Below are 11,088 nucleotides of genomic sequence, written 5' to 3'. Positions count from 1 at the left end.
ACTGATACCATAACCATGCCCAGAGCAATTGTAAAATTGCTTAAAAAATTGTAAAGTTGTCTAAAAAAAATTTTAACATGTATATGGGGATTAACAATCCTAGTTATCTGGATGCATTCCAGGTCACAGGACAAAAGCAAATTCTTACTTTGGCATGTGTTCAGTACAGTTACATGTCTAGCTCCTTTTAAGTAACATCTGTCTGCTCAAATAATTAATACTATTGGATATTATTCCCTCAAAGCAAATGTCTATTAACCCTGTGTCCTAGAAGAAATTTAAAAAACAGTAACTAAAGAAATGTAATTGTAATCTAATTTCCTAAAGATTTCTCAGAATCCCTACTTCTGAATACTGGCCCTACTGCTATTATAGAAATGTTTTCCTTGAAAATTCCATTTCTCTATGGAATGTCTTTAGTTAGGAGTAAATAGTCTTACAAAGAAATTGTTTAATAAAGAATGTTAACATTTTACTAAGCAAAAGATGTTTTGCTTCAATTCCCACAAAAGCCAAACAGAAAACAATGCGTTACTAACGTTTTCTATTTATTCATTAATAAAAAGTGCATAGTACAAGCCCTTTATCCCAGTCCAAGTACTCAGTAAAAGATTACCATAAACCCTGGATGGCACAGACATGATTTGTTTGGCATGATTTAAACATTTAAAAACAGCAATTAATATTTAGTACATCACATGACCACTTTTGCTTTTAACAAAGCAATCATCAGACATGGTAACAAATACATATGATTTTTCATTTAGAAATATTATGTTAAGACTAAACCTACTATTGCAACAACAAAAATTTAATCCATTATGTGTAAACGCTTCATTTCTCCTTCAAGTTGCTATTTTGTGTCGTAAGCTGATGCGCTGGTCCAATTTTAGCACATGTTTATTTAGAGTGACAGACTTTAATTCAGAGTGATAAATTTCCAAGGTTTCTTTGAAAATATAAAAATTCAGTAATTCTATAAATACTACCACATCACATACCACACAATGACACTAGAAGTAACCATGGAATAGCTGAACCTAACAGTTACTTTGGAAAATCTCTGCAAGTTTAAAATATGACTTGCTGGCTATGGGATAGTGCTTGGATAGATACATGATAAAATTGTTTACTATACACAGTTCCAATGTTAACTTTTTCCATATGGAAAGAAAACATTACTTTGCATAAGGTACATCAAATCACTCTTAAATAAAATTAACTTAATGTTAGTTGTGGAATATTTAAGAGCCAAAAATTAAAATGTGAAGCTTTAGCTTTCTTTTTTCCAGATTATTTAAAAATGATTGTAGCCACAGTTCAGGTGAATGTTTACAAGCCAAGTAATGACTAAGAGTGTGCTCAATAAGAAGGCCACATGTAGAAGTTTAAGAATTAAATAGAATAATATAAATTACTAGTTAGGTTAACAGGAATACTTTATATGCAGTAGTACATGGTCTTTCTCAGGAATACGGAGAAATTTTATAAGCAAAAAAACCAAAACTACTTCTCTAGGAGCTTTGTTGCTAATTAAATAGATGGTCCATATAGAAAAGGTTAATATTCTAGATGTACTATCAATTAAGTGTGCATAACAGAAATGAAGAACCAGGAATAAGAATCTAGATTTGCAGGTCTCTAGCTAACACTAGACATTCTGTTTCCAGGTCTAGGCCAGTTGGCCTCAACCAAAGCCAATTCTCAATTATTTGTGAGCCACAGATTCAGAAAATACATCAGTATCTCTGCCAAAGATTGGCTTTCTAGCAGCTTAGAGAAAAGACTGTTAGGATATATGTGTAAGCCTTCAAAGTCTAGGGGGCAAGGGCAGAAAAAGGAATGCTTACAGAGATTTAGCTCCATCCTATGCCATTCCTGCCCTTTCTGCATTAAATACTCTAACAGCTATAAAGCTGGGAAGGTTTCCAGGCCCAGCAAGAGGAAGAACTTTAAACCTCTGGTGCTCAATTATCCAAGATTTGACTTACCTGTGTTATGATACCCTTCAATTAGCATAAAGTAATTGAGTAGGTTATATTATGTCAAGAAATTAAGCACAAAGCCAAGATGCACAAAAGGAATGCAAGCAGTCAATATTGGATTATATAATGAATGAAGCCCTTAAAATGTTTATGGCCTAAAATGTAATCATAATAAAGGGGGGAAAATACCCTATGAGCATCACACAATTGTATCAGAGACTCTATTAAACAGTACAATGATATAGAGAAGTTTATTAATTCATACAAGTAATTTCTCAGATCAATACAGTGAAAAGCTAGACTCATCTGGGGGGAAAATCCTTACATTGATAGCAAAATATCTTCTAGCCCCCATAAACCATCTGTAATCACTTGCTAAGAAAAAATTCCATAACCACATAGGTCATGCAGACTTCGTTTTTATGCCATTTGTATTTTCTTTCAAACTGAGCAAAACAATGCAACCTTTTACTTTTCATACATTTCAAAATTTTACTTATATTAATGCTCCTCCTCACCCCAATCCATCTTATTACTAAACAAGAATGAGATAAGGGGTGAGAAAAAGATCCTTGATTGGTTTTTCATTTTCCTCCTTCTCCCTTGGAGTAAACTAAGAATTCATCAAATATATTTTAAAGTAAGAAGGATAATAAAAGATTCAATTTTTTCCTCACAGAAAAAATAGACTAAATAAGTAAAGAGCATTCAAATATCAGTAACCAAATAGGTCCCCAATACAGCTTTAAGATAGTTCCATTTAACAGGGAAGTGTTAGAACAGAAAACAAGGTTCCTGAGAGGCACCCATTTAACAAATAAATTATAGCTTAAATTATTACTGTATAGAATATACTTGGCAAAGGCAGAAAGAATTAACTTTTTTCCTCCTTTCACAAACCTTGTAAGGCTATAATGGACTGTAAATCATCCACCATATTTAAATCATGTTTAAAGTTCTCCTAATATTAGACATTTTTACGGGAATAAAAAACTTAGTAAACAACTATTTCATTTCTTCTCCCTTCCTTTTCTAGCCATATAAGCCAGTTGTAGTGGATGACACAGAATTGTAAAATATTCCAAAGGCTGCCACAGTCCCAAGAACTAGAGATAACTGCCACCCGCAAATCAAGGTAAATGTAAATACAGTGTGGTTCTAATTTTTTTTCATACAATCTCAGACAACCCCAAGTAACTTTATAAATACCTAATGAAAAAAAAAAGCAATTTTAAAACCTATCAAAACTATTTAAAATATTTAAATGTAGAGATCTCAAATTTCCTTCAATCAGGCCAGAAATCATCACAAAAATTATGATCACAGTTACAAACAGAATGAGTGGAATGTTTAAGTGTAGGATAACCAAAAAAGCCCATGTAACTTTTTTTAATATAATCATTTACTCAAATATGCTGTAAAAAGGAATGGTGATAACACAGGAAGCAAAAATAAGCTTGCAAGTGAAATTTCTAGAGGCTCATGAAAACAATACCATCCCATATTGCAGATGCAAAAGGAAAAACAGTTCTAATGGGGTTAAGAGTACTCTGGTCATCTTCGTTCATTTGGTCGTGCAAGGTGTTAACTATTTTCACTTCCCATATCACAAAGTTAGTCCACAGGAGGGGCTGGTGGATCTTGTCCCTGGCATTAGAAAGACAGAAATTATGGAACTTACTTCTTAAATCCCGGTGCAACTAATCTAACACATATAGTAAGTGTTGAGCAGCATGCCCACCACCCTCCAATCCCTAATCATATACTTATTTAACTTTTTATATGTTTCTGCACAAGGGAACACTAGATTAACACTGTAATTCACCAATGTTTGTTTCATTCCTCTCTGTAGCACAGAAGAAAGGAAAATTGTGTAACAGTAGTATGATATGGAGGAAACTGCTCTCCCTGACAGCTCCAGAAGTGATATTTAAACCAATAAAGGTAGCATCATCCCTCTTGCTAAGATGACTGAGCTCAGTACAACCAAAGAGAAGCTAGAGATTTTTGTTTCTCACTACAGAATGTCAGTGAGGAAGCATGTGACTCCAGATGCTGGTGGCAGGCATCCTATGACCACAAAGGGAGCTCACTTCAGAATGAAGCTGATGGTCTGAGGAAAGAAAGTAGGGCTTCGATGATACTGTTAAACAATCTAAAACACTGATCCTACAACCTTTCTGGATTTTCTAATGTGTAAACCAATAAAGCCACTTGTTTAAACCAGGCCAAGCTGATTTTTGTTACTTGCAAGAGAAAGTATTTGAACTGTAAAGGAAAGATCAAAGCTTTAGAAACCTTCAAGAAGATTCCATTTATTTACTGTGACCTGCTATAGGAGGCCCCAGTTGAGGGTGGTCAATTTTTCAAATAGGTCAAAATATGAACTATAGCCTAAAATTAGTCAATATGTTTTCTTGCTCTTAGGGCAGTGGGCCTACTCTTCTAGAACTGCTGGCCTACAATGAAATAAGATTTAGGGACTATTATCTTAAATTTCTGTCAGTTTTGATGGCTTCTAAACCAGCTTATTAAGTTGAACTTCTTTAGCTCCAAAAGTTGAGGAAGTTGGTCTTTGCTATGAAAGTAGTAAAACTATGCATAGAAAGTAAGAAAAAAGGCTGAAGAGAAAGCACCTTATCAAGACAACATACAAGCTGTTTTATGGATATCTTCCTCTCCATGAAAAACAAAAAATAAATTTAAGGCCCTTTATATCGTGCTAATGATGCTTTCTTTCTTAAAATCAGCATGGCTACATAACTAAATGTTCTATTAAAAGAAAAAAAAGCACTGATCAATTATCATTTGCTTTCTCCTATGTAAGAAATTAGTTTAACTAAACTTCTAATAATAACAACACAGATTGTGGAAAAGAAGAAATTATTTTAGCAATTCCATATGGTGAAGGTTGGAGAAGGGAATTAGTGGGATAATTTGGTGTTCAACAATGAATTCATCATGGAAATATTTTTCAAGAGATAACATCCAAGTCAAATAGAAAAGAAAAAATATAAATGCTGGTTCCCAAAACAATGAAAAGGAATCCTTCAATGGAGTTTCTTCTAATCAAGATAGCACAAAACACTCCCTGTTGGGTCACTTTATTTATCCTATTTTTTACCTAGGTTCTATAAATGGTAGTAATCATGACTATCAGATTTATCAACATGAATGATCCTATCTCTCCTTTGCCAGCGTTTGATCTATTATGATGCAGAACTGGATGAGTTTTAAGAGAAACTGGATGGGAAAACAGGATTTAGCCAGATAGGCTCAGGGTCTCTACTGAATTTAATAGCTAGGACAGAAGGGGAAAAAGTGAAGTAGAGGGAAAAATATGAACTATAGCTAGTAAGAGAATTTAAGGAGCGGGAACCATGAGAAGCAAGGGATCAACTGTGAGGAACTGGGGAGTGAAAGACTGAGATTTGAGAAGTACTGCTGTGGATTATTATGAACTGGATCATTTTCTATGTTGAGAAAGACTGGGATGTGAGTAAAGATTGGAATTCATTCTACAATTCTTTTTGGGCTACTGGTCTGTGTTTCTCTCTATATGTAACTCCATGAAGATTAAGCCTTTTGGGGTTGCAAGATTTACAAGAACTACATAGGAAGAACTTATTCCATGAGTTAAATCTTCCTTTTGCTAATTCAGATATTTCAGTCAAAACAAACTCCTCCCATTCCCAGGCCACACCCACCCCTACCCAAATGAATTTCTAATCCACAACACTTACATTATGAGGACTGGTTGGCTTTCCAGTAAGATTGGATCCTCTTAGATTAGGAGGTCTCAGTAGAAACAAAATCACTGCAATAACCATCCAGGCCATCAAGATCATGGTAATACTGATGCCATTATCACCAGAAGGTCCTGGCACTAAAGACAAACAAAAAATATATTTGCAACAAAAAATGTAGCATGGTTATAATATTGTTAGATAATTTAAGAATAAATTCTAATGTTCAAGTGGCATTTTCAAAAATTGTATTACACATTTGAAAATATACAATGAAAAATTGTATACACATTTTAAGAAATACAATTATGAAATATTACATCTTGAATTTTCCTTTCTTCTTGTGAGAAAATCTAAATGGTAAATGGTACAAAATAGTCATAAGACGAAACCTATTAAATGAGGATTTTAATATATAGTGGTTCTTAATATTTTGGTGTGACAGAATCCTTTGAGAATTTTAGAAAAATTAAGGACTCTTTCCACTGTAAGAATCCATGTATACACACTCAATTTTGCATATGATTTGGGAAGGTTCATGAACCCACAAAGCCACCCATCCCCAGATATACTGAGATCTACAAAACCCAGGTTAAAACCACCTGATGTACACTAAAGACACTCTACCTCAGGACAGGAAAATTCTGAATTTTAATTACAAAAGCAGCATGAAAAAATAACAGAGCTTAAGGAAAAGGAACCATGTGAATTGTATAATATATAAATTAAAGATCCCTTGAATGATATTCTCAAAGAGATAGTAATTTGGCCTTCTTTTTTAACAAAAAGAAGTTGGATTCAGATACAGATATTCTAAAATCTATCCATTTATCAGGAGAAAGAAGTCAGGGCTGTGTGTGTCAGTAATAGTTTCTCCCAGCTCCTCAGGCAGCCATATCTTATTTAATTCATTATTACAAGTACCTAACACAGTGCTGGCCCATGGTATGAGCCTAACAAATTTCTGCTAAATAAAACAGACTTATAATTGACGTATATTAGAGAACTCAGTTGTCATAAATGAAAATTACAGAAGATAGATTTCTTTATTTCTTTATTTATGTCTTTATTTATTGAGAGAGAGAGAGAGAGAGAGAAAGAGAGAGAGAGAGAGAGAGAGAGAGCGAAGAAGGGGCAGAGAGAGGGGGAGAGGATCCACACTGTCAGCACAGAGCCTGATGTAGGGCTTGAATTCACAAACCGTGAGATCATGGCCTGACCTGAAATTGAATTAGACACTTAATCAACTGAGCCACCCAGGAGCCCCTATTTTAAGAGATAGAGAACGAGAGTGTAAGCAAGGAAGGGACTTAGAGGGAGAAAGAATACCAAGCAGGCTCTGCACTGTCAGCACAGAGCCCTACATGGGGCTGTATCTCATGAACCATGATATCATAATAAGCCGAAATCAAAACTCAGAGTGTGTTAAGGGACTGAAGCCACCCAGGCACCACATGAGAGGGTTTTGTTGTTGTTGTTGTTGTTGTTGTTTTTAAAGCAAATACTATTGGGACGCTTGGGTACTCAGTCAGTTAAGTGTCTGATTCTTGGTTTCAGTTCAGGTCATGATCTCACAGTTCATGAGTTCAAGCCCTGCATCAGGATCTGTGCTGACAGTATGGAGTCTGCTTGGGATTCTCCCTTTCTCTCTGCCTCTCTCTCTTAAAATAAACATTAAAAAAAAGCAAATACTATTATTTTTATTGCTAAATAATAGCTAAAATTTGAATCGTTACTTTGAACCAGGCATCTCTGTTAATCCTTTTAACAATCTTATTTTACGGTAAGTACTACCATATTTTCATTTTATTGATGAAGAAACTGGGGAAAAGGGGGGTTAAATCCTAATATCATACAGTTGGTATGTGGCAAAGCTGGGATTTTAATACAGCTGGTGTCATTCCAGAGGCTGTACTCTTAACCAACCTCTTTGCCATGTCAGAATCTCTGACAATACCAGAGTGAGACAGAACCTGAAAGTTATTAGTCCTGTGAGTAGTAAAATTAGAAAACAGATTTAAAAAGGATTTTTGATGAATAAGCTTGTAAGTAGAGGTTAGGTAAAATTGGGTTATTTAAAGTTAAAGAAAGATAACTGTGACTTCTACACATTATCACTTCTTATGGTGCCCGTCTCAGAAATAAAATGCCAGATTAATGGTATAGACAAGAAGTGAAACCCCAATGTCAATTCTTATGTATTATTCAATTTGAAAGTGGGTCTCTTCCTTTCATTTTATTTTATTAAAAAAAAATTTTTTTAACGTTTATTTTTGAGACAGAGAGAGACAGAGCATGCATGAACAGGGGAGGGTCAGAGAGAGGGAGACATAGAGTCTGAAACAGGCTCCAGGCTCTGAGCTGTCAGCACAGAGCCAGACGCGGGGCTCGAACTCACGGACCGCGAGATCATGACCCTAGCCAAAGTCGGCCGCTTAACCAACTGAGCCACCCAGGCGCCCCTCTTCCTTTCATTTTATAAGTAATCTCTACATCCAGCGTGAGGCTCGAACTCACAACCCTGAGATCAAGAATTGAATGCTCCAATAACTAAGCCAGCCAGGCACCCCAGGTCTCTTATTTTTTGATACTCTTTGCACATAAAATATTCTTCACGGGGTTGAACCTTGGATCACTAATTTACTAATTCATGTCTTTGTAGACATGAAAATGCCTACTCTCACAGTCATGTTATGGTTCTCAGTTTCCTGTAACTGTCTCCTAGCTTGGTTCTTATTCCTGTCTTTCTTTTCTGCATATTGCTGCCAGAAAAGTCTGCTTAGAACACTGCTCGTAACAGATCTGCTGACCAACCCAGTGACTTACTGACTACTGCTTCAACTCTGAACTCTTCAGCCTGGCCTTTCCTCATAGGATTTGGCCCTACTCATCATATTAACTCTAAATATTTCTCACATAAAGCATCCTCTTGCTCTAGTCAACCATAGTATCTTCTTCCTTCTTTAGCCAGTGGTAGTCTAAGAATAGCCTGTGATGACAGCAATACCACAGATTCTACGGCTCTACCTCACACCATCTAATTCAGGAGCAGCTCAGGGATGGGGTCAGGAACCAACAATATTTTAAAAACTTCCCAAATGAATATGATGCAACAGTTCAATGCTAGTTTGGCTGAAAGAATTTGCCAATTTTACAAACTCAGTCCTGGGGTACTCATGATTTTTTCCCTGTCTAGCATGTGCTTACAAATAACCACCATTGGGGCACCTGGGTGGCTCAGTCGGTTGGACGGCCGACTTCGGCTCAGGTCATGATCTCGCTGTCCGTGAGTTCGAGCCCCGCGTCGGGCTCTGTGCTGACCCGCTCGGAGCCTGGAGCCTGTTTCGGATTCTGTGTCTCCCTCTCTCTCTGGCCCTCCCCTATTCATGCTCTATCTCTCTCTGTCTCAAAAATACATAAACGTTAAAAAAAAAAAAACAAAAAAACCCCCAAATAACCACCATTTATTCACCTACATCACTCTCTTCTATAAAAATCTCCATTTTTGGGGCACCTGGGTGGCTCACTCAGCTGAGCGTCCAACTTCAGCTCAGGTCATGATCTCACGGTTTGTGGGTTCAAGACCCACATCTGGCTCGCTACTGTCAGTGCAAAGCCTGCTTTGGATCCTCTGTCCCCCTCTCTCTTTGCCCCACCTCTGCTTGCACTCTCTCAAAAGTGAATAAACATTTTGTTCTCACTTTTGAGAGAGAGAGCATGAGCAGGGGAGCGGTAGAGAGAGAGGGAGACACAGAATCCAAGCAGGCTCCAAGCTCTGAGCTGTCAGCACAGAGCCTGATGTGGTGCTTGAACCCATGAACTGTGAGATCATGACCTGAGCCGAAGTCGAACATTTAACCAACTAAGCCACCAAGGCGTCCCAAAAATGAATAACCATTTTTTAAAAAATCTCCATTTTCTCAGTCCTCTCCTTCCTTTCTTCTCTGGACTAGTGTAGCATTCCTAGTTTGAAGGAATGGCTTCCTATTTGTTCTAATTAGGACATTAACTTTTCAAGAACTGAGACCATTTTATAGCTGTTTGACTCCATTACTTCTTAGCTATATAATCTCTGTGCCTCAATTTCTTCACCTGTGAAATGGAAATATTACTATCATCCCAGAGAGTAGTTGTGAGGATTGAAATGATCAGTACATAAGGAGCAGTTAGTACAGTGACTGGTACACAGAAGGTATTTATTTAATACCAGTATTGAACTCAGAAAAGTCTGAGTGCAGATATATCCTGGTGTGAATAACTAGGCTGGATAAGATGCTGAAGTGGGAATGGAAAAGGGTCAAATACAAATAGTAGTAGGATGGGAGAAGCAAAACACGTGGTGACTGACTGGACTGACAGTAGAAGGGGGGAAGAAAAGAAGTTAAAGATGCCTCTAAAGTCTCTGAAGGGTAGTAATGTGCAGTAAAATTTCTCTACTTAAAAGGCTAAAAAAAAAAAAAAAAGGTTAAACGGATATCATTTTCCTAACCTTCAAAGTTTGATAAGTTCATTTCTCTTATTCTCCAATAACTCAAGGCCCCTCTCAGAATAAAGAATAACAGCTAAATCAATTAAAGTTGAACCTCTTGGGGTGCCTGGGTAGCTCAGTTGGTTAAGCATCCAACTCCTGATTTCGGCTCAGGTTATGATTTCATGGTTCTTGAGATTGAGCCAGAGCCTGCTTGGGATTCATTCTCTCTCTCTCTCTCTCTCTCTCTGCCTCTCTCTCTCTCTCTCAAAATAAATAAATAGACTTAAAAAAAAAAAGTTGAACCTCTTGACCATAGTCAGTGTTCTTCTATTTATATTAGCCCCATAAAATTAAGATGGCTCTAGAATGTATTTTCACATAGGTATACTGTGCAAGATTATTTTTTTTTAAAAACCTAGAAAAAAATAGAAACAAACCTAAATGCCTGCCAAGAGTGTCTGATTAGTAAATTAGGGGAACATCTGCACAATGTAATACCATGAAGCTGTAAAAAAAATGTTTAGGGAAGTTTCCGTGAGATATGCTATTTTTTTTTTTTGACTGAAAAAAAAAGGTGAAAAACTGTGTACCAAGAAAGGAAGTAAATAATATACAGTTTGCTTGTACATGAATAAATTCTGGAAAGGTACATAAAAAGCTAATAATACCTGAGACAGCACCTGAGTAGATGAGAAAATGTAAGGAGGAAGATAACTTTTCAGTGTTTATTAATTAAGTCCTTGATTTGTGAACTATATATAAAAAAATACATTGAATTAAACAAAAAAAGTTCAGGATTGGAGAGCCTGGGTAGTATCTGAACTGAGTTGGACTTCTTGAAATATTCAGAAACAGACATGAATAGAATCACCGATGGCATTCTGTG

The 11,088-nt window shown here is 36.4% G+C and overlaps 1 protein-coding gene and 1 long non-coding RNA gene across 3 annotated transcripts in view; one reads left to right on the top strand and one right to left on the bottom strand.

Moving 5' to 3' along the window:
• Nucleotides 1-531: 531 nt before the first annotated feature.
• SMIM14 (small integral membrane protein 14) overlaps nucleotides 532-11,088 on the bottom strand; it is a 79,183-nt gene continuing 68,626 nt past the window's right edge. For both annotated transcript variants that reach the window (XM_058722802.1, XM_058722803.1), the window contains exons 4-5: nucleotides 5,729-5,871; nucleotides 532-3,632 (exon numbers count right to left, since the gene is read on the bottom strand). In XM_058722802.1, coding sequence (XP_058578785.1) covers nucleotides 3,600-3,632; nucleotides 5,729-5,871 — 176 coding nt within the window. In that variant the 3' untranslated portion in view covers nucleotides 532-3,599. The remainder of the gene's footprint in view (nucleotides 3,633-5,728; nucleotides 5,872-11,088) is intronic.
• On the top strand, nucleotides 3,629-4,212 carry LOC131507681 (uncharacterized). The gene is made up of 2 exons (XR_009259628.1): nucleotides 3,629-3,929; nucleotides 4,009-4,212. It is a non-coding gene; the product is annotated as an uncharacterized LOC131507681 (long non-coding RNA).

Source organism: Neofelis nebulosa, chromosome 3 (genome assembly GCF_028018385.1).
Source record: "Neofelis nebulosa isolate mNeoNeb1 chromosome 3, mNeoNeb1.pri, whole genome shotgun sequence".
Lineage (NCBI taxonomy): Eukaryota > Metazoa > Chordata > Mammalia > Carnivora > Felidae > Neofelis > Neofelis nebulosa.
The sequence above is the reverse complement of the archived record's forward strand: the minus strand, read 5'-3'. Positions and strand labels throughout refer to the sequence as shown.